This window comes from Callithrix jacchus, chromosome 8 (genome assembly GCF_049354715.1).
Source record: "Callithrix jacchus isolate 240 chromosome 8, calJac240_pri, whole genome shotgun sequence".
In the NCBI taxonomy this organism is placed as follows: Eukaryota; Metazoa; Chordata; class Mammalia; order Primates; family Cebidae; genus Callithrix; species Callithrix jacchus.
In genome coordinates, this window is record NC_133509.1 from 71,910,277 (window position 1) to 71,932,737 (window position 22,461).

General features: G+C 31.7%; 1 protein-coding gene across 18 annotated transcripts in view; it reads left to right on the plus strand.

Moving 5' to 3' along the window:
* MIPOL1 (mirror-image polydactyly 1) overlaps nucleotides 1-22,461 on the plus strand; it is a 413,275-nt gene that overhangs the window by 54,281 nt on the left and 336,533 nt on the right. For 17 of the 18 annotated variants that reach the window (XR_623348.6, XR_004729856.3, XM_054240619.2 and 14 more), the window contains 3 exons: nucleotides 10,764-10,995; nucleotides 12,487-12,622; nucleotides 14,253-14,358. Coding sequence is in view for 16 of the 18 variants with exons in the window: in XM_054240619.2 (XP_054096594.2) it covers nucleotides 10,764-10,995; nucleotides 12,487-12,622; nucleotides 14,253-14,358 (474 nt within the window). In the remaining 2 variants the exon portion in view is untranslated. Of the gene's footprint in view, nucleotides 1-9,076; nucleotides 9,150-10,763; nucleotides 10,996-12,486; nucleotides 12,623-14,252; nucleotides 14,359-22,461 lie in introns of all 18 variants that reach the window. The other variant, XM_078334795.1, reaches the window with a different exon arrangement.

Here is a 22,461-nt window from a genome sequence, read left to right on the forward strand (position 1 = left end):
TAGGAACAATGTAGCTAAAAAGTCCCATATTTGCTGAATGACAAAGGGTTATATAGCAGCATTTCATTTTATTATTCGTGCTTGAATTTCTTGTTTGCTTTGTTGAGTCTGCTGACGAATACTAATAAATGCCTGCAACAATCCAGACGAGAGATGCCTGGCAACAAAGCTATGCGGTGGACCTCCCTGATCTTCTCCAGTTCACAACCTGACCTTTTGAAAAATTGGCTAGGCTAAGCTGCAGAATTTGGGTGTAATGGTTATTGTTAACTCCAGCTTTAGGATTTATTAATTTGTGTGATCAAGACTTACCTATACTTCAAAGTTTCAAAAGACCAAACACAATCATCCATCCATTAGAACTAACATTGTGTTTCAGGGATTCCCCCTTAATATCTGACTAGTGATTCTTCTGTTTTGTTTTCCAAATCTAAATATATTCTTAAACAAAATGAGTGCCACATATAAAGAAAGTTTGTTTTCTTTCCTCTTTATGCTTATGACTGGAAAATTTATCTTCTATAAATTATTTATGAAATTGTTGAATTCACAATTAGTATGTCTTTATTCTTAATAAACAAAAAATACATAATTATTAAACCTATTTTATTGCAGTTGTAGAAATTGAAGACTTTCTAAGTTCATTCATGTTTTTAATTAACTTTTATAAATTATTCTAATAAGAAAATTTGAGAAAGGCTGAAAAGGTTACAAATATATTACAAGTAGCCAAATAGCTGATATCACTGGGTAATAACAACAAAAGTAGTTATGTTAGTTAATTAAATTTTAGGATAGTTTTCACAGTCATTTCAGCCTAAATATTTGCAGTGTTTTTGATATTTGTCATAGAAGTTCTATAAACCCTTAATTTATAAATTTATGTGATTTGTAAGTTAATTATATAGCCTAGGCTGCAGGATATTACACTATTATATTGTGCTCATTGCCTACATATGGTCAAGGATGTTGAAATTTAAAATCTTACAGTATGATAGCATTACACAAATTACCTATGCACTTTATGTAGTTCTTACATGGAAATCAGAACTTTTCCTCGATAGAATGAGTATTGATTCATTCATGACTATTTCAGACTTGGCAAAACAAAAACTTGAAAAAAAAATTGGTGTAGTATCACTGCTTTAAATAGCTCTTTTTCTATAAAAGAAAAGAATAAAATTTCAGTAAAATAATTTTTATGAATAGCTGATAGATAGTTTGAAACATGTTGCATCAAGTCATTGAATTGCCGTAACTAAGGTAAAATAATCTCACCACTTTTTTTGGCATGTGTGTTTATCTAAATATAACCACGTGTAGGAGTATAAAGGATGCAGTTTATTTTGTATATCTAACTCTAAGTCCAAATGAATAAGTTATGTGACATTGACAGATTTCATGATTTTCTGGGGTTTCAGCCTTAATAAAAGCTTATTTCAATATCTTATAGCTACACATAGCCTTCACCATTCAATATGTTTTTGACTTCTCAGTGTGTGTACATTATGCCTTGTTAAGAATTATGTATGCACCAGGGAGAGTGGCTCACACCTGTAATCCCAGGACTTTGGAAGCTGAAATGGGATGGACTTGAGATCACTTGAGCCCAGGAGTTCGAGACCAGCCTGGGCAACATAGGGAGACCTTGTCTCTACAGATAATAAAAACAAATTAGTCAGGTGTGATGGCACTTGCCTATGATCCTAGCTTCTTTGGAGGCTAAGGCTAGAGGATAGCCTGAGTCTGGGAGGTTGAGGCTGTAGTGAGCTGTGATGGTGCCACCTTACTCTAGTCTGGGTGACAGAGTGAAACCCTGTCTTGAAAAAAAAAAAGAACATAAGAAATCACTGTCTGTGCTTTCCAATATGGTAGCTATGGGCACCATGTGGCTATTGAGCAGTTAAAATCTGGCTAGTCCAAACTGAGATTTGCTGTAATTATAGTACAAAAAGGAATGTAAAATTTCTCAAAGCAATTTTTTAGTATTATGTGTTGAACTGGTCATATTTGAGAAATTAATATTACTTGTTATTGTTTAATGAGCTTACTAGAAAATTAAAAATTGGATAAGCAATTTGAACCATTTATCTTTTGGATAGTGCTGATCTGTATGATTGAACATCACTGGGACTACCCCCATTCTACCAACAACCTTTTCTTTACTTGTTTGCAAGGGTTATTCATATCATTTGCCTCCCTAATTCTTTGTCAATTCCCCTGAGAGCAGATAGACTTTTTAATTTACCTTTACATCCTACACAGCAACTGGCACTGTGTTGGTACTTAATAAGTGTTGAATAAAGTACTCATTTTCAATGCTTGTTTACTCTCCATATATCCTTTAGCTGATTTTCTAATTCAGTATTTCTGGCCAGATGCATTGCCTCACACCTGTAATCTCAACACTTTGGGAGGCTGAGGTGGGAGGATCGTTTGAGCTCAGGAGTTCAAGACCAGTCTGGGCAACATAGTGAGATCCCTTCTCAAAAAATAAATAAATAAATAAGAAACCTAATTTAGTATCTTCCTTCATTGATTCATTTCATTTCATTGAATGAAAGACCTAATATATCCACTGTTTTTGCCCTATGTATTTTAGGAATATGAGTATATTAGGGAGCTTACAATCCAGAAAGGGAGACACACATAGATGAAGAGGCCATGAACTGTAGAAACCACAACTAGGTAACTATTCTTCTATAATGTGATTCAACACATTATAGAATAATTACCTAGTTGTGGTTGGTAATTAACTTGGCGATGATATTGAAAAGTAGATGAAACAAAGAGTCTCTTACAATTTCATTTATACTGTGTATAGAAACAATCTAAAAGTACGTTGACAAGTTTGTTTAAAGCAGAGAGGGTACTAATTATGTGGACCAATGAAAGTAAAATTATAGCTTTATTTTATGATTGCTGAAGCCAAAAAACAAACTTAAAAAGCCCTGAGAGAGCTAGTATACAGTATTCATGTAAAACGTTTCCATTTTTTAAGCTAAGTTACCTAATTTCCTGTGACTCCTAAACTAGAGTCTCAGGAAGATAAGAGCCTATGATCTAGCAGCTGTGATCCTGATTGTAATTTATGTCATATGCCAATATAATACATGATCAAATTATGTTATAGAAGTGTGTTATTTAAATTTCTTGTCTTCCTGCCATGGGATTGAATTTACTGTTAATTTTCTTTCTTTGACCGTGAATTATCTTTCAGGATCTTTCCTTAGTGTCAAGATTTCTAAATTTCAAAGTAGTATTACTTCTGTAATTTATTAGTTTTATAATTGATACAAACTTTATTAAACCATTATGTATGAATTACAAGTTTTACCTATCTTAAGTATTTTCATTTCCATGTGTTCTGATATTTTCAAATAATTATATACAATTGTTAACAGGATAAGGTTATTTGGACCCCCAAAAAAAGAAAAACAGAAGAAAAAGAGAAAGTATTATGTATATTAGTATTTCTAAGAGATTCTTCCACATAGTTGCTAACATTTCATAGAAGAAAAATGTTTAGTTAACAGCTTGGTTGACCAGGTAACAGCTTGGTTGACTAAAATCAGCTGTACTGATTTTAGTTGTCCAACTATATGCTGACTATTGATCATCAAATAAATTTGTTTAGGAAATTGAGAAAATTTAAAATATGAAAACTAGAATAATAACTAGGATGATAGATACCTTTCTTCCTTTTCTTAATATTTGAGAGAAAGTAAAGATATAAATTTGAATTATAAGTTTGAATATGGTCCCAAGATGGTGATGTTATCTCACAGAAAGGTAAGATAAATCATAATAGAGGAACTGGCTTTTAGCAAAGCAGATTCTAAAGATGATAATAGCTAATATTTATTGTGTATTTTGTGCCAACACTTTTCTAAAAGATTTATGTAACTTAGTTTAATTCTCTTAATTTTTTTGAGGGAGATGTTATTATTTTATACCCTTTACTGCTAGGGAAGTTGATTAAAGATTAAATATTTTGCCAAAGGTTATACAGCTATATTGTGGAGCCAGAATTCAGACCCTGTAGTCTGTCTTCAGAATCCGTGCAGTGACTGTAGTTCTGCTTGGAGGGTCTAAATATATTAGTGGTGTTATGGTTAGACCACTTGGATGGTCTAAATTTTTATCTTGTACACACATATTAGGCAGATCTACTATAATGTGACAAGTTTTTGATAATGTTACATGTGGGGAAAACACATATAATACACATCTGTGTTGCATAGATGTTGGGGGGAGCACATAGAATATGCATTTGTGTGGGAAGCTAACCCTGTATTCCACAGAAAAGGAAATATTTAGTAATGGAAATAAATAGTATTTATATACACTGAGAGAAAGAGAGTATATGCTGTGTTTAAATTAAAGAATTGGTAGAAATCATTGGAAGCCATCACTAGTTGATACTGTTCTGATTATTTCAAAACTAACGTTCATTTTTTAAAAAGTTCTTAACCATTGAAAAAAAAATCTTATGTTTAAAATGTGGAATTACTATAGAAATTCCATTGTCACATCAAATTTGCATTCTAATAGCAAAAAAAGTCTTATATTTCTATGTTTTTATATAATATGGTGATGGACCATATACGAAGGAAAGAAACATTAAGCATGAGATATGGTTCTTTTTATAATTATAAAATCAGATGGAAGGTGTAAGTAATAACCTTCTTCCCCCCCAAAAAAAGACAGAATTTACAGAAGTGGTGAAGTTGTGTTCTCAAGTATCAGAGCGCACATTAACAAATTGCCTTTACTATGTTCACTTTAGATATAAATGCATCAACTAGCATCTTCATCTCAGGAGGCAGGCACTCCATTTACTTGAATGTATTTGCCCCTAGGACTTTTACCTTGCCTTTCTCTTTTCTGTCCCTGAACTCTCAGGTAGCTGGGATGTTGCTGTTCTGAGTAACCCCTGTAGGATCCCTAGAGACAATTCTAGCTCAACCACTCTGAAGAAACAGCTCTGTAAACAGTACTGACCCCCCAGGAGACCATCAAATCCATTTACACAGATACCAGTTGTCACAAACTATTTACAAAGCCAGGCAGAACAGAATTTCCCAGCCTCTAAGAAACGCTATTTGATTCTAGCCAGTGCCTTACTTCTGTATAGTGGTCATTAAATAATAGTTATTTTTGGCAATGAGTCGTGATTTATTGGGTAGCATCAATCTAACTGAGTATAGTATACATTAAAAAATGTGTAATTGTCTGAAGAATTGAACTCAAAGGGAATCTCAAAGCTTTCTTTCCTAGGATAGGCAATGGTACTGTTAATTTTCCAGACTAAGGAATTGAGGGTTTAAAAACAGCATTAGCATTGAGACACTTAACAATGCTGACATCTCCAGGAGCTAGCAAGAATTCATTAGATCATGAAAATGGTTCATTGAAACAGCATGAAAGTCACTAGAGAGATACAGGGTCTTCAAAGTAAATAATGTGGCTGGTCTATGCACATGTTTTAAATACTGAGATTCAATGCCTAGATAAATAAACTGCCTCTAGCAGTAGCAGTAGGTGGCATTTTAGGGTAATACCTAGTAGTAATCCATAATGTCATTTTCAAATGGTAGCAGGATAAGTTTATGTGTTAATGATAGTATTAGATAGTAATTACCAGAGTTGGAAATTATATTTGTTTTGAAGTGGTTGAATTCTTATTAAATAAAACAATGTGCCCACAGAAAAACAAATGAAGAGATTGATAGTAATGATAAAATTGTTTCCATTGTTTCAACTCTGAGAAAAGAAAATCTGACTTCATAACTTTTGAATGATGAAGAAGACATTGACACTTTATTCTTTAAGTCCATATGGAGAAATGAAGTTGAATAGTATTCAGTTAGTCATAATAATAGAATAGTTAACAATGACATTGATTAAACACTAAAGTAGATTACTAAAGAGAGTTTCCGTTTCAAATCATATGAAAGTGATAGAGGAAGCAACAGGATGGTTTTAGGTTTAAATTTTCATCTGCCTAGAGGTAAGAGTTTGAATCAAAAGTGAATATTTTTCTGTTTAAGGTTTATCTTATTTTTTAAATTGACTAATATGCAAAACAGACCAGTAGCTTCACTTTCATGGCATTTTATTGGCTTGTGTTTATATTTCTGTATGCAGTTCTTTTTAAAGTGAGGAGCAATACAAATAAGCTCAGCTAAAGCTTTAGTAGCTTCATCTCATTATCACTTCATAAAGATTCTTCTCCTGGGCTCCAGAGCTTAGGGAAAATAATTGCAGACTGAACTTCTTGAGAAGTTAGTGACTTGAGAGAGTTACAACTGCTCTTATCTTCTCTTGGTTAGAAAAGGTTCTAATTCACAAAGTTGGGCTATGAATAAGGTAAAGAAATTTAGGCAAAATGTAAGATAATAGAGCAGTATCTTAAAATTTGTCTTGAAAAGTCAAAGTGCATCATGCCTGTAACTTTTTTTGTTTCAGAAAAAAAAAATTTGTGAGGTCAGGCATGGTGGTTTATGCCTGTAATCCCAATTCTTTGGGAGGGAGAAGCAGGAGGATTACTTGAGCGCAGGAGTTTGAGACCAGCCTGGGCAACATGGCAACTCTTTTTGGCCTATTCAAGACCAAATTTACCATTATCTACAACTTGTCCCAAATTTCTAGGTCTAATTCAATATATGTTTCCTTTCAGTTTTTTAATTCTTAACTTTCTGGTGTTTACTTGACCTTATTCTGCTATTTAAACCTGCTATTTGTTTACTAGTTTTATAGTTCTCTTTCAGAGAATTTTTTTTTTTTTTTTTTTTTTTTTTTTTTTTTTTACGTGAGGCATGGCAGCACACAACTGTAGTCTCAACTAATTGGGGGGCTGAGATGGGAAAATTGCTTGAGCCCGGAAGGTCAAGGCTGTAGTGAGCCATGATTGTGCTACTACACTACAATCTGGAGGACAGAGCGAGACCCTCTTTCAAAAGAAAAAAAGGTATTTGTGTAGATACATATAGAAAGAATGGTTAATAAAGCAAGTATGATAAAATGTTAATATTTGGGGAGTCTAGGTAATGTGTATACAGTAATTCTTTGTACTGTTTTGTAACTTTTTATAAGACAAATTATTTCAAAATAAAAAGGTAAAAATGAAGGATTATCTACTGTCAGTTTTTGTCAGCCTTCCCATTTAGCTTGCTTCTGCAGTCATTGAAATCTTTGACATTTGACTCTCATTTCTTCTCTTCATTTTCTGCCATTTCTCTGGATGACTTCAGTGCCTTCAAAGGTGATACTTTCAGCACTTTAACCTCTTGATTTTCTCCTCTCCAAGTATGTTCACTTTTAATTTGTTTCATCAACCCATTTCCAGATGAGCCATACCTTGGACGTTGTCCTTAGCTGTTTACTCATTTTAGATATTTTCTTCCTGACTATAACTATAACATCTTGTGATTTCAGTACAAGAAATGTCTCTTTGTGTTTCCTAAATTGATTCCTTCTCCTCTATATCTATTCCTATTCTTTCTATTCTCTCCTTAGTTTTATAATCTGTTAACTTTATTTTGTGTAACTGGCTATCCTTTGGCAGTTTGCTACTTCTCATAATCCTTCTTGTCCTTTTTCTGGAGCAAATGCCTATGTGAAATCTTCCTAGAGTCTTACAGGTGAGCATTAGTATGGTTAGCATATTGTATGTATTTGGCCTCCATAGCCCAAGCATAGTCTTTATTATATTGTATTCAGATCATTAGATGAGTTTGCCATCCTCACTGTACTAGAGAGTCTTTGAGTGGAGTGTTTGTTTCTTATTCATCTTTGTTTTCCCAGTACCTACCACAAGGCATATCACACTGTAAGTTTTCCATGAATGATAAGTAAATGAATGAATAAATAAATTAATACAAGTATTTGAATACTAATATAGTGTAATGCAGGATGGCAGAGAGGAAGAGTATTGAGAGCCTTCAGAGGATTTAACATTGATTTGCTGGAATCATATTTGCCAAAATAGTTGGTCAGAAAAGAAAAAGACAGGAAAATTTTTATAAATCAGCTATGTTTATTCTAAAGTAAAATTAAATTCTCAGACTGGGAGTCTGAGGTGGGAGGATTGCTTAAGCCCAGAAATTTGATGCCAGCCTGGGCAACATTGCAAGATCCTGACTCTAAAAAATATTTTTTTTAATCTTTTTAAAATAAATTTTCAGTAGAAGGGTATGGATAGTCTGATTTGCAGAGCAAGCTCCAAATTTCTGATGAGCCTTTTCAATTAGAAATCTAAAAGTTTTTACTACTGAACGAAATGAGAAATATCCAGAAATAGAGTCAAGTCACACAGTATGGATTCTTAAAAAATATTAAACATTTAAAATTAAATTTTAGAATGAAAGTCTAGAGTGTGTCAGAAATTGATGCATTGTAATAAAACTTCAAGGACTTATATTTACTAAGACCCAGGAAGGATCAACAGAGTCCTCTTATTGGGAAGCTCTTATTGGGAAGCTTCCATATTTGCTCTAAGTTTGAAGAAGATAGTATGGTCACAAGTAAAATAGTGGTGATTTATCAAGAGTTCAGGAGATCACAAATTTGACATTAGGTTATAGCTGAAGGAAGAGAACTATAAAACTAGTAAACAAATAGCGAATTTAAATAGCAGAGATAAGATCAACACCAGGAGGTTAGGAATAAAAAACTGAAAGTAAAAAATATACTGAATTAATTTTAGATAATGGTAAATTTGGTCTTGAACAGGTTGAAAAGCACTGGACAAGAGTCTGAAGCAGTTGTGCGGCTGTCATGGGGACCTGGGGGCTTTTATAGTTGACAGTGATCCATGGACCATTCTTTTCCCTTTTGAAGAAACATGGTACTTCATAAACTGAAGAAGAGTGGGGGGCCTAATAGTTTTTAAGAAATATGTCCCTAGGGGCAATTTTGTTATTTGATAATGCTTTCAGTGATTATTTCTGATTGTTTTTCATTTGAGTTATTTACAATGTTATATGTTATGTGTTATATGTGTTAGAAAGCATAGTCTATTAATGATATAGAGGCTTTCCTTAATGCCCATTTATAAACTTTTCTCATTCAGATTTTGAGAGTTCCATTATGCTAATGCAGCCTATTACAGACAAGTTGCATGGTGACTATCTAATGCAAACAAAGTAAGAATTTCAAGATGTCAAATATGAACAAGTGATCTTCAGATGTATCTGTTCCTAAAACTGTCAAATTTAAGTTAATATAATGTTGAAGGTTCACAGCTCTCTTATACTGTATAATTATGATAGGACATTCTCTCTTCTAATTCATTTCTTCAGAGTGAAATAGAGAGTAATTTACCAAAAACAGATGTACTCATCTAGCTTCTAGCTAGCAATAAGAATAATGTCCAAGATCTAGAGTTCATAACTGGCTATACCTAATTTCAGCAAATATACAAGCAAATAATTTTTTCTTAAAAAGTGAATATTTTTATGAGAGGTATTTTATTTATAAGTGCCCCCTTTTGTTTAAATTCTAAAACAACTCTCAGCCTGAGCAAAATAGCAAGACCCCATCTTTACAGAACATAAAAATCAGCCAGGCAAGGTGGCATACTCCTCTAGTTCCAGGCATTCGGAAGACAAAGGCAAGAAGATTGCTTGAGCTCAGGAGGTTGAGGCTACAGTGAGCCATAATCATACCACCACATTCCAGCCTGGCCAACAGAGCAAGACCCCATCTTAAAAAAAAATAGGGTAAAATAAAATAAAACTACTCGTATGTGCCTCCAACGATTGTAAGTTTAGCAGATTTAAAAAGGCACCACCAAAAATCAGGTGAGATTCATCTGCCTTTTAAAGTTCAAGAAATATTTCTGCCCTAAATAAGGAAGTACTAGTTACAATCAGTACTGGGGCCTGTTGAATTGATTTACTAGTGAATGAGTTTGCTTTGTGTTCGTATTTGTGTGTCATTTTCTCCCCAAAACTTTACTTTGTCATTACATGTACATTGTCCCTTTGAAATAGCCATTATTTACTAGCAGTAGCTTAAGATAATTTTTGTGAGATAGGCATTGCAAAGTATCTTCTCTGATGTATAATACATCCTAGAGATGAAGGTTAGAAATCATTCTCCCTTGTATTGTGTCTATTTTAATATTATGACGATGATTACAAAAATAATAACTAACATGTATTGATGTGTCAGGCACTAGGCCAAGTATTTTGAGTATGTTAACTCAGTCCTTAACAACAAATATTATATACCCATTTTACAGAAAAGAAACTGAGAGTAACTTGCCCAAAGTGATTCACTTGGCAAAGCTGGAATTCTAACCCAGGCAGTCTAATACCAGAGTTCCACATATATTAACTCTTCACTATAATAATTATTTTATACTATTTTCAGAAATCTAGAAAAGTTCACCTAGAAAATAATATCCCCAAATCAGTGATTCTCAGCCTTGAGCGTATGCTGGAATCATTTGGGGATCTTCAGAAATTTAAACTAGGTCTCACTCCCAGAGATTTTTTAAGCTCTGAGGATTTAAAAGAAATCTCCTTAGGTTATTCCAAAATGCAGAGTTATCTATTGACTGTGGAAATGGAAGTCTCAATGGTAAAAACCACACTGTATATGCTTATGTGATTACAGTAGAAATAAGACTAGAAATTATATCTTTAAAGCTATGAGAGTATTTCCAAAAATATTTATTTGATTGATTTAATATCAATAAATAGTTACAGTGTTTGATATATCATGTGTTATTTTGTTTGTTTGTTTAAATACAGATATAACCCACAGTTATCTTGAACAAGAAACTAAAAGGATAAATAAAAGTACACAGCCAGATGAGCAACTGACTGTGAGTTCTGAGGAAAATATGCATCAGAAATCCACTGAATTAGTTAATGAAATAAGTTATGAGAACACAAAATGGTCAGAGCAGAGATCAAGGAATTTTCAGATCATCAGTTCTTACCCAGATGATGAGTCTGTTTACTGTACTACTGAAAAATCCAAGTAAGTGCTCACAGCCTTAGATTTAGAAAGTAGGAATGGGGGCTGGGCGTGGTGGCTCTTGCCTGTAATGACAGCAGTTTGGGAGGCCAAGGCGGGCGGGTCACTTGAGGTCAGGAGTTTGAGACCAGCCTGGCCAACATGGTGAAACCCTGTCTCTACTGAAAATACAAGTATCAGCCAGGTGTGGTGGCACATGCCTGGAATCCCAGCTACTCAGGAGGCTGAGTCATGAGAATCACTTGAACCTAGGAGGCGGAGGTTGCAGTTAGCTGAGATTATGCCACTGCACTCCAGCCTGGGTGACAGAGCAAGATTGTCTCAAGAAAAAAAAAAAGAGAGAGAGAGAGTGGAAAGTAGAAGAACTTTTTCTTCCTTTCTCCTTTCTTCCCTTTTTTCTTCTTTCCTTCTTTCATTCTTTTTGGAGTTGACTAATTCTAAACTCATTAGAATTTGGGGGATCTACCAGGGTTTTCTACTGTTTCTGTGATATGGATATAATATGTCTAGTTAACTAAGTGAAAAAGCACAACGTGCATCTAACGAAAGGCAGTGAGATTTAATTCTATCTTGTTCAATATTATTTTCTGTGATGTTTTATTATATATTTGAAAATAACTGTTAAATTGATATACATGAAATATCATTCATGAAAGTAAAAAGCTGGCAGCTCTAGGATAAGGTAAGCCCAAACATGCATTTTGGTTTGGGTTAGCACTGTTTTTCGTTTAAATGAATTTGAATGCTGTTAAAAGGGCCTTGTGCTCTACCATTTGCCTTCCTTATTATTTTACATTCTCAGCTTTTACCCATTCATCTTGCCTACCTAGCTCATGAAAGGATTTGAATTTGTGATACCTTATACTTTTAAGTATGAGATTAAGGAACTTTGATAATTAGTCATGTACTATAAAAATATTATTAGATTTAAAAAGAAGTTTCAGTGACTAGTGTATTTTCAGTCTAGATAAAATAATACTTTACAGCATACAATTTTTAACAGAGTTTTGCATAGGAACTTTTATTTCTACTTTCAAATTATTCAGTAGATGTGTTAATGGATAGTAACATATAATAAAACCTTTTAACCCTTTATCAGATTCTTACTAGGATGTAGATTGGAGTACATATTTGGGGGTAGAACCACAGAATGAAGTAGGGATAAACATTTTATAACCACATGGGTAAAGTAAATAGTAGAGATTGGGCTAAAGTCAGATTATGAGATATCTATTATAATTACAACAGAAGATTTACATGATAAATAGAGCTGCACTGACTGTCCCAGCCCTTACTAAATTTCTTCTTAGTGACTCCAAGATTTACCAATGCTTACAAATTTAATATAAGGCCTGTAAAAAAAATAGCCCATCTCTTTGCCTTTCCCTTCCTTTATACTACTTGCTTATGTTGGTACTGTTCTCAAGTAGCATACAAAATGTCAAAAAAATTAGTTTGTGTTACTCTGAACGTTAATCAGTTTCTTTATTACAGCATTATGGAACATAGACATAATGATATGCATTATGAATGTATGACTCCTTGTCAAGTTACTTCAGACTCAGATAAAGAGAATACAATAGCATTTCTTCTAAAAGAATTGAATATTCTGAGAACAAGCAATAAAAAGGTATAATATGGAACATCTGATGATTGTATAGTATACTTTTAGTTGTTGATCTTCTAAATTTCCTTTATTGCCCATCATATTTCAGCTTTATTTTGTACTTTAATCATTTAACAGTAGCTTTATGTTTCTGCCATACCTTGCCATCAGGTTATGGTTGAGTTAAGGGGTTGACTATGAAAACATTTTTTTTTTTGGTTTCCTACCTTGCTGGCCAGTATTAGCACTTCCTTTTACATAAACTAACCCCTGATTCCTTGTATAGGTATCTTTAAAGAAAAAATTCATTCAAATTTTAGTAAAACTTTGAGTGTTACGGAGAATGAGAAATAGAATGCACTGGTTTCATGTTACTCTCTTAATTTTTTTTCTTTATTAGTATCTGTGCCCTATATTTGACCTCAATAATATATGTAATTAAACATTTCAGTAGCAAAGCTTGGCAATATTGTAATTTACTTTGTGTTTATCTTATACTGCTGTACTTTATCCAATACAATTTGTCTTGTTATGTTTTATCTTCTGTTCTGACCCTTATTCTAGTTATATTCATGTGATTATTAAATAATTTTATTAAATAATGTACATTTTCTATACCTTCTTTTTTTTTTTTTTAACCTCTACATACTTATCTAATTTTAATATTCTAGTCAGTTGACCTAGTCAAACTGAAGCATGATATTAGGAATGTTGATCATGTCTGAAGGAAAACAACTAAAATGACAGAAGCCTAGGAAGGAATTAAAAAAGCATTTGGAGGGATTCTGTCTGAAAGCATGAGATGTTTTCTGTACTTTCATTTAGCGGTTATTTATTAAATGCCAATAATGAGTCAGGTATCAATGCCAGTTTAAATGGAATAGGATGGGATAGTTTCTCAAAGGGAGATTTGTATCAGATATTAAGATTATTAATTTTGTTTCAAAATATTGGACTTACTAAGATAAACTGTAAAGTGTTGCTATTCATTATTTTATTAGGTGAATCCCTTCCAAATATTTTGTATTAAGAAAAAAGAATGGATGAGACTGCTTTTGCAGTAGTTATTTTTATTATTATTTTGAGATGGAGTTTCCCTTTTGTTTCCCAGGCTGGAGTACAATGACACAATCTCAGCCCACTGCAATCTCCACCTCCCAGGTTCAAGCAATCTCCTGCCTCAGTCTCCTGAGTAGCTGGGATTGCAGGTGTCCACCACCATGCCCAGCTAATTTTTTGTATTTTTAGTAGAGACAGGGTTTCACATGTTGGCCAGGCTGGTCTTGAACTCCTGACCTCAGGTGATCCCAAAGTGCTGGGATTACAGGCATGAGCCACCATACATGGCCTGCAGTAGTTATTTTTAAAAATAATGTTAGTTCTGTGAATTTCATTTGCCTATTTATGCACATATAACTAAATAAATTAAGTGTATATTGTGATGTTTTTACAATTTCTATATTATTACAGGTATAAAATTATTACTTTATAAATAACTTAAATTCTTGATTTTTTTCTGAAGTTATATATTTAGGCAGTTGAATATAATATTATATAAGAATTAAGAAAAAGCAAAAACTTTACTTTGAAATTAGTTATATTTTTGCAAGACATTCGTCAGATAAAAATCTATTTTTTTTTTAATGTGCTTTAGCTTCAAGAGAAACTGGCTAAAGAAGATAAAGAACAGAGAAAACTAAAATTTAAGCTGGAACTCCAAGAGAAAGAAACAGAAGCTAAAATTGCTGAAAAGACAGCAGGTATAGTAGATGAGTATTAACATATGGCCTTAAGAATCACACATAAGGTTATTATATGGTGTGTCTTGGTGAATACTAGCATACTCGCTTATTTGCCAAAGGAGGGGAAGCTCTGTCCCCCCCTTTTTTTTTTTTTGACTGCTTAGAAAATAGGTGGCTTTAACATCCTGGTACTGGTATTAGTGAGAGCTTTACCTGTATTCATACTGATTTGGGCATTAAATGCATTGTTAACACCATGTCAATCCAATCACAAAAAGGTTGTTTGTTTTGTTGGAAGGGGCTGAACAAACAAGGGGAAATAATGATTACCAGTGCCTCTACCTTTCAACCAGCAGTTCAAATACCACTTACTGTTTTAGCTCCCTGAGAGGAAATACTTCGCCTTTGTATGAAGATAGTCACATCTTCATTGCCAATGGAAACCTACATTTGATTAAAAAATCTGTTTCGTGCAATAAATAAGTTTTCATCTGATGATGTAGATGCTAATAGAGATAATATTTTCCCTGAGATTAAAGTGAAAGGTTGCCAAACTTTCAGATTATAAATGATTACCTTAAATATGTTCTGGAGTCTGTCTTTACTCACAAGTCTTTGCAAGGAGAAATTTTTAAATTTATTTTTGATATGTTATAGATACAATGAAATGATTCTCAGTAGTCTATGATCTCCATCTGTGTATGCCACTGTGAATGTCTCTCTCACATTGTTTTAGTATGTTAAGAGAAATTGCATAAAGGAATAGACATTAGCATTCAGAGCCGTTTTAGACATCACTTATTTTAACATTTTTATATCATTTGGAATGCTTTCAAGAAACAATTGAATTTTATGATTAGTCTGAGGTTATAATACTGCTTTACAAGTTACTTAATAGGATTACATATGTGAAAGAATTGTTTTAGATCAGAAACATGATTGACTAATAGAGCCTGTCTTCAAAATATTACTGTGGAAAATAGAACTAAACATTGCTATGAAAATATAACAAAGATGATCATAAATAAGTACACCAGCTAGACGGTAGAATGCTAGATGGTTGCTTTTCTGTTAATGTTAAACTACTAAAATGTTTTTATTTTTGTGTATGGGAAAATACAAGGGTAACATATTTTAAGAAAAATTAATACTTTGTTAAAAATAAATATTTCAAATATAAACAGAACAATTTGGAAATCTCTTGGCTTTTTGTAATCAAATATATAAATATACTAATTGTTAGGATACTATTACAGTAAATACATTTGCATAATGTTAACTTTGCATATGTCTTACAGAAATAATTTGATGAGATTTGGGTTTTCATAACCTATTGAAAATTGTGAATTGATATGTCTGCTAGCCCATTTATCTCTTGGAGGGAAAACCTAATTAAGCAATAATATTTACTCTTTAATTTTTTTATAGTGTAGCTAAGTAGATACTTCAAATATTTTATTTATTGGTATATATTTAAGGGTTCCCATTAGAACAGTTTGAATTATGCATGCATAAAATTATTATAATGTCCTTAAACAGAATATATATGTTTAAAAAGATCAAACCATTTGACAATAAAAGAAATGCTTATAAAAACATCTAAACTAAACATTAGAAATAGCAAATAGGATTAAAAAGTCTATACATTTTAAAAATAAAATGTTAGTTAAAATATGAGGTACCCTAAGGAAATAGTAGGCATTTTCTTAGAGTATATAAAATATAGAAATTTATGTATAAAGAAATTAATATATTGGTTGTGATAGCAAGAGAGTTAAAAACAGTCTAACCATAAGGAAATTATTAAATGTTATGATACATTTACAATTTGAGACATTTTGCAATAATCAAGAATATTCAAGGATATGAGAAAAACATAACTATTAGTTGAAAGAAATAGGGGATACACTGTATTTATAATGTGATTTTATAAAAAGAAAAAATATATACATATATATTATATAAAATAAGTGGCAAATGGTGGTCTTTAAGTGAAACTATTAATTTTTCAGTGAACAGTTTCTACCTTTTCCAGTTTTCTATAATGAGCATAGATTTAGTATTAGAAAAAATAAACATTGCTTTCAAAAGATATGGTTTCTTTTTTTAGAAATTACTAGCACTCTAATTTTAAAATTTGAGATATAAAGACTGTATGGTTTTACGAAAACCATATGATGGCAGTGATCCAATTTTGCCTTTTTACCCATGCCACTTTTCTTTATATTTATTTTTATGTCTTTATGTTTATTATGTAACATATATATTAGTCCATTTTGTCTTCTAAGGTGATTGTATAATTTATAAGAATCTAGTACAGACAAGACCACATAAAACAAAAGATGTCCAGTTCTCTTTAGGCAGTTTAGGGCAATTGGAAAGACCAAAATCTTTAGAGTCACAATGATCCAGGTTCAAATTACAGCTTGGGCACTTGATATTGATTCTCTACCTTTGGGCAAGTTATTTGTCCTCTTTGGGTTTATCCTCTCCCATGTAAAATGTGAATGTTAACCAATTTACCAGACTGTTTTAAAGATAAGTGATAATATGTAAAAGGACATGGTATATAACTAGTACTCAGTAAGTTGTAGCTCAAATTAATATTATTTTATTGCTTTTACATTTATGATAATCTTAAACCTTTAATAATGTAATTATTGCCAGAAGTTATAAGAAGACATTTTATAACTGTTTGGCTTTTAGTTAAAAATTACTGGGTTACTGTTAATAGATTTTGAAAGGACACTAAACTTAAACATGGACAAACGAAAGAAGAAACAAAGAATTGGATTATAAATAACATTGCAGTTAGATCACTAATATATTTTTCTAAAATGTGAATTCAAAATAAAATGGGATGCAAAAGATTTGAGCTTTTATGCAATGTGTATGTATGATAAATTTTCATGTAGACCATTACTTAGCTTCAAATTTTTTTGCTTTATTTCTCCATTGTTTTTTTCATAACATGAATCTGTTATTCTAATGTGATTTTATGAGAGTTTGAAAATCAGCTGTGTCCCCTATCATGTTAAAATCTCTGATGGTTGACCCCTTTTCCTTTTTTTTCTTCTCTTACATCACCATCATTATTGTCATTGTCACCATCATTGACACTCTTTATTAAGCACTTAAATGTTTCACGGGAACTATGCTTACTTCTTTACAAATCAAACAAGAAATATTTATTGAGGACTCATTATGTTCTAAGCTCTGTTTTGGACACTGAATCAGCAAATCAGCAAATAAGACAGATTTGTGATTTCTGGCATTTTTTTTTTTTATTGCCTGTTACCTCTTCTCAATCATAATACAGCATACATGTTGTAAGTAGTGGTTAAATGTGCAGACTTTGGATTCAGACCTTTGTTCTAATCTTTTTGCCACTTATCATGTGTAATGACAGCCTCACTAAGCATTAGTTAAAATCTACTATAGGTTGCTTCAATGCTTAAGTGAGATAATGTTTATGAAGTGCTTAACCCATAGAAGAAACTCAATAAATAATTATGATGATAAGATAATGATGTTGTAACCATCTTGTTTTCTCAAGACTTCTTCATCTAAGAGAGGACATACCCAAAGTGTTCCTTGTTATTGTGTAGTTATGTAAATTACTATCCCATATTAATTATATAGATAAGTATGGGATAGTTATTTATAAATGGTTTTGTTATACAAGGAATTGATTTGTATTTCTTTTGTTAAAATAGTTTACAGAGGATTTTTATTTATTATTTAATTGGATCCCCAGTTTTGAGTTTTCCTTAATTTTTAGATTTAACCTTATTTCAAAAGTGTGAAGATACTGAAAAAAATTTAAAACCTCTAGAAAAAAGTTACAATGTGTAACAAGTAGGTCTTATTTAGTCTTAGGAAAAGCTGAAATGACCACCTCACTCCCTATGCATTAATGATTTACCTCATTGCAGCTATTTAAGACTTTTTACTGAGTTTTAGCTCATTAAATTATACATGCAAGTAATATTATTTGACATTTGTTATGTATGACCTTCAAATACTAGGGGATATTTTAGAGAAGCACAGAAGAAACATTGCATTTTTGTTCTTTAGGTATGCATCTCTTCTCACCTTAGAAAAAAAAAAGTCATTAACACATAAGCATTTTAAAATTTGTTTTAGTTAAATTGAGTTTAACAATGAAAGATAGTATGCTGTGGCCTGATTTGCATCCATTAATTTGCTCTTATATCAGTGATGATGTGTTTTTATGCCTTCTAAAATTAGCTTGTCCAATTAAACCTTTCATTTTTCCTAAACAGTCCTGGTGGGCATTGTCTAGTGTTTTTTTGTCTCTTTAATTTTTGTTATTCTACTGCTTTTATAGTATGCAGATGATGCTTACTTTTCACCTAAAAGTATTTATTTAGATAGTGTTTTATATGCTATTTTGTGATATTTAAAATATTTATATATCTTTAAAACCCTTATTTTTCTATTTCTTAAAAGCTCACTTTAGAGCCTCTGCTTTATATGTTAGTTATTTTTCTTTCTTGCATGTCATCCATTAAAGATTAGCTGTGGAAGGTTGGAGCATGGAGAGATTATGAATGACAGAACAACTCCTGTAGAATAATAATCAGTTTTTGGTATTTAATGCTGTTTGACTTTTGCAGACACATTTCTTATTAACCTTTGGTACAAAGAGAAATCCAGGTTCCTGATATCTCATGGAGAAGATGAATTTAAGATCCTCTTCCAATTAAACTGAAATAAAGCCAATATTAGGTTTTAGCCAAAAGAACTCCTTAGTTCCTAAGTCTTGTGTTTATAAGTCTCTATCTATCTATCTATCTATCTATCTATCTATCTATCTATCATCTTCAATCTAGTCTATCTTACTGTATTTTAACATGTAATTCAATGGTTACATAATTTGCTTAGCTTATTGTACCAATGATGCAAGCATTTAATTTGATTTTTCTCTTTAAACATAGATTTCTTTCTATATATGCAAATTTAGACTGATACTTTGTAAATGAAAAATATATTGTCAATATCTTTTTATTACAGAGAATGTTTATTTGCTTTTGGTAGGGACGAGAGGAGTTTAATTTTCATTGTTGAAACGATCAGTACATGGAATCCCTGAAACTTATGACAAGTTTTTCTCTTCAGGTTAAATGTTAATGGTAAAAATATAGATTTGTAATCTACCATTACAGCAAGTATATTAAGATACCCCAATGGATTAAAATGGGGAAAAATGTATAATAGAAAATGTTTACATTATTCTCTTGTAAAAAGATTATCTGTTACTATGTATCATATTTCAGATGATGTTGACCATCTAATGATTAAGAGAAACAAACGTTAATTTTCTGTACCGGAATAGAAGATGGCTAATTTTTATTTTTAGGAAATAATACACATTGGAATCTCATTTTTCTGTGTATATAATAAGCATCAATAAAATGTGATAGCTTTAACCTAATACTTGAATGCCTTAACAGTATTAATTTATAATACTACATTAAATTTATATCTATTTTTATTTTTTTAATTTGAAAAGAAAAAGGGTTTCATGAATATGACCATTAATTTCAGATAAGAACATAAAGGCTCATCTCTGTAAAACAGAGCAGTTAAAAGTATTGATATGTAGATTATTGATTATATTACTGCCTTTGGCTACAAAATTCTGTGGATATGAATCAGAATGAATTCTGACAAGTGCCAGGTCAAATAATACTTGAGGAAAGAATATAACCAATTTTGTATCCTTGCTTCCTAGAAAAGTTTTTGTTTTTTTTTTCTGGAAAGACAATAAAATTTGAGTAGATGGAGGATCTATTACACATAAGAATAGGCAACAACTGGAAATATTTTATTGGGTTTAACATACAGTGGACTTTAGCATAATATCAAGAATTTGGAAATATATGTAGTTAAGGTATTTAAAACATAAAAATAACAAAAATAAAACTTTTTAGAAATTTATATAAAGACTTTTTCACATGTCTAATGATTCTGAAGAGGAAATGAGATTAGAAAAAGTTTAGATAGGAGTTATATTTCAAAGAATTTTTATATTGGTATCTATTAAAATTTAATCTCTTTAGTAAATAAACAAAACTCTTTAAGTTATATTTCAAAAGGCATACAATTATCAATACTTATTTTAATGCTTCAGGGATAAAATTTTCTCTTTCACATTGAAAAAGTAATTTCAATATCACATATAATAAATCTTTGAATGTAACATAGAGCATATTTTCAGAAAACTTTTTTTTTTTTTTGAGACGGAGTTTCGCTCTTGTTACCCAGGCTGGAGTGCAATGGCGCGATCTCGGCTCACCGCAACCTCCACCTCCTGGGTTCAGGCAATTCTCCTGCCTCAGCCTCCTGAGTAGCTGGGATTACAGGCACGCGCCACCATGCCCAGCTAATTTTTTGCATTTTTAGTAGAGACGGGGTTTCACCAGATTGACCAGGATGGTCTCGATCTCTTGACCTCGTGATCCACCCGCCTCGGCCTCCCAAAGTGCTGGGATTACAGGCTTGAGCCACCGCGCCCGGCCTAAAACTTTCTTATATAGTCTTTGAGTTTTCTGTAGTAAATACATGTATATAGTAATCAAGCGTTTTTTAAAAAAGGCTTTTGATTCATTGTCTTGCTATTGAAATGTTTTGCATAATTTTCAAATTAATCTTGAACAATTTCTGTACTGATACTGAGTTTATAAATTTACAGCAACTTTACAGAGGAAAGTTTGACAACATATTTTAGGCGTTTTGAAAGCTGACTTTTAATCTAGTCATCATACTTCTAGTAATTTTCTGAAGTAATTAGGTATGTATATACATAAAAATGTGTGTGCAAAAAGCAAATAGTCCAGTCTATGAAAGAATTTCTGGAGTAATAAGTTGCATTCAGCATTGTTTTGCCAAAAACAAAAACATTGAACTACTTAGAGTAGGTTTTAGTTAATTTTCTACTGGAGTGGGGTATCTACCATCTATTTTTAAATTTCCAATAACCAGTTTATGCGAAGAAGGAAAAATTACAATTATTAAGGAAATTAAAATGTATAGTGTTTGTAATTCTAGCCTATATATGTGGTGGTTTCATAAATGCTAATTGTTCTCATATTTGCAAGGAATCAATTTAATATTATAATTCTTCTCCAAATGGTTATGCCTTATGTAATACTGTTACGGTAGATATTCATAGAATCTGAGATTCTTTCATATGTAGCAAAGTCTGGTCTTTTTCAAAATTATCATCTATATTATATTTGTTGCTTAGAATTTTTCAACATTAATTATTATCCAGTTATTATTTGATATGTTTAAAATCCTAATGATTTCTTTTTTTTAATTTAGCCTTTTATATTTACGTAACTACTGTAAGATGTTAACAGATGGATTTTTTTTTCTGTGAAATGTCTATCCTTTAAATTATGTTATTTAGAGAATCATGAGCTGTTGTTTAAACTAGAATGTTATCCAAGGTACTATCTCACTCGTACTGTATTTTAAAAGCAGTTTGAAAAGTGTGGAATATGGATTTGTCAATAGACTTGGGTCTACTAAGAAAATATGTACTCTGCCTTGACTCAATAAACTCATACTTAGTATGGTTCAGCTTCTTCATATTTACTCTTGCCCATATTAGAAAACAATTAGCTTACTAAACAAATTTGAGTATTTGGTTGTGGGGGGTATGGGTGATCCTCTCTGAATCTTTCTCATTTGACTAAGAATTATAGGATATTTGATAACCATGTTTAAAAATGGAGATATCCAAATATTATTGTAAACACCCAATGATTTGTTTTACCTACAATATAAGTATTTTACTTGGTTGGCTTACATAGTAGCTAATAATATTTGTTAATGTAATTTAACTGCTGTGAACCTTTACTGAACAAATATTGAAATTTATTCAAGTCAAAGAAAGAGAATCTCTAATGACTTTTGTTAAAGCTTCTATTTAATAGTTAAGGAGAAAAGTTTGTATGACATATGAGATGCAATTAACAGTAGATTTTACATTTAATAAAAAGAAAGAAGCATGCGTATTTGCTTTATTCATTCCATCATAATTTGCATTAGAGCTGTGGGTGTTTAATGAGCAAATTCCAACTAAAATGC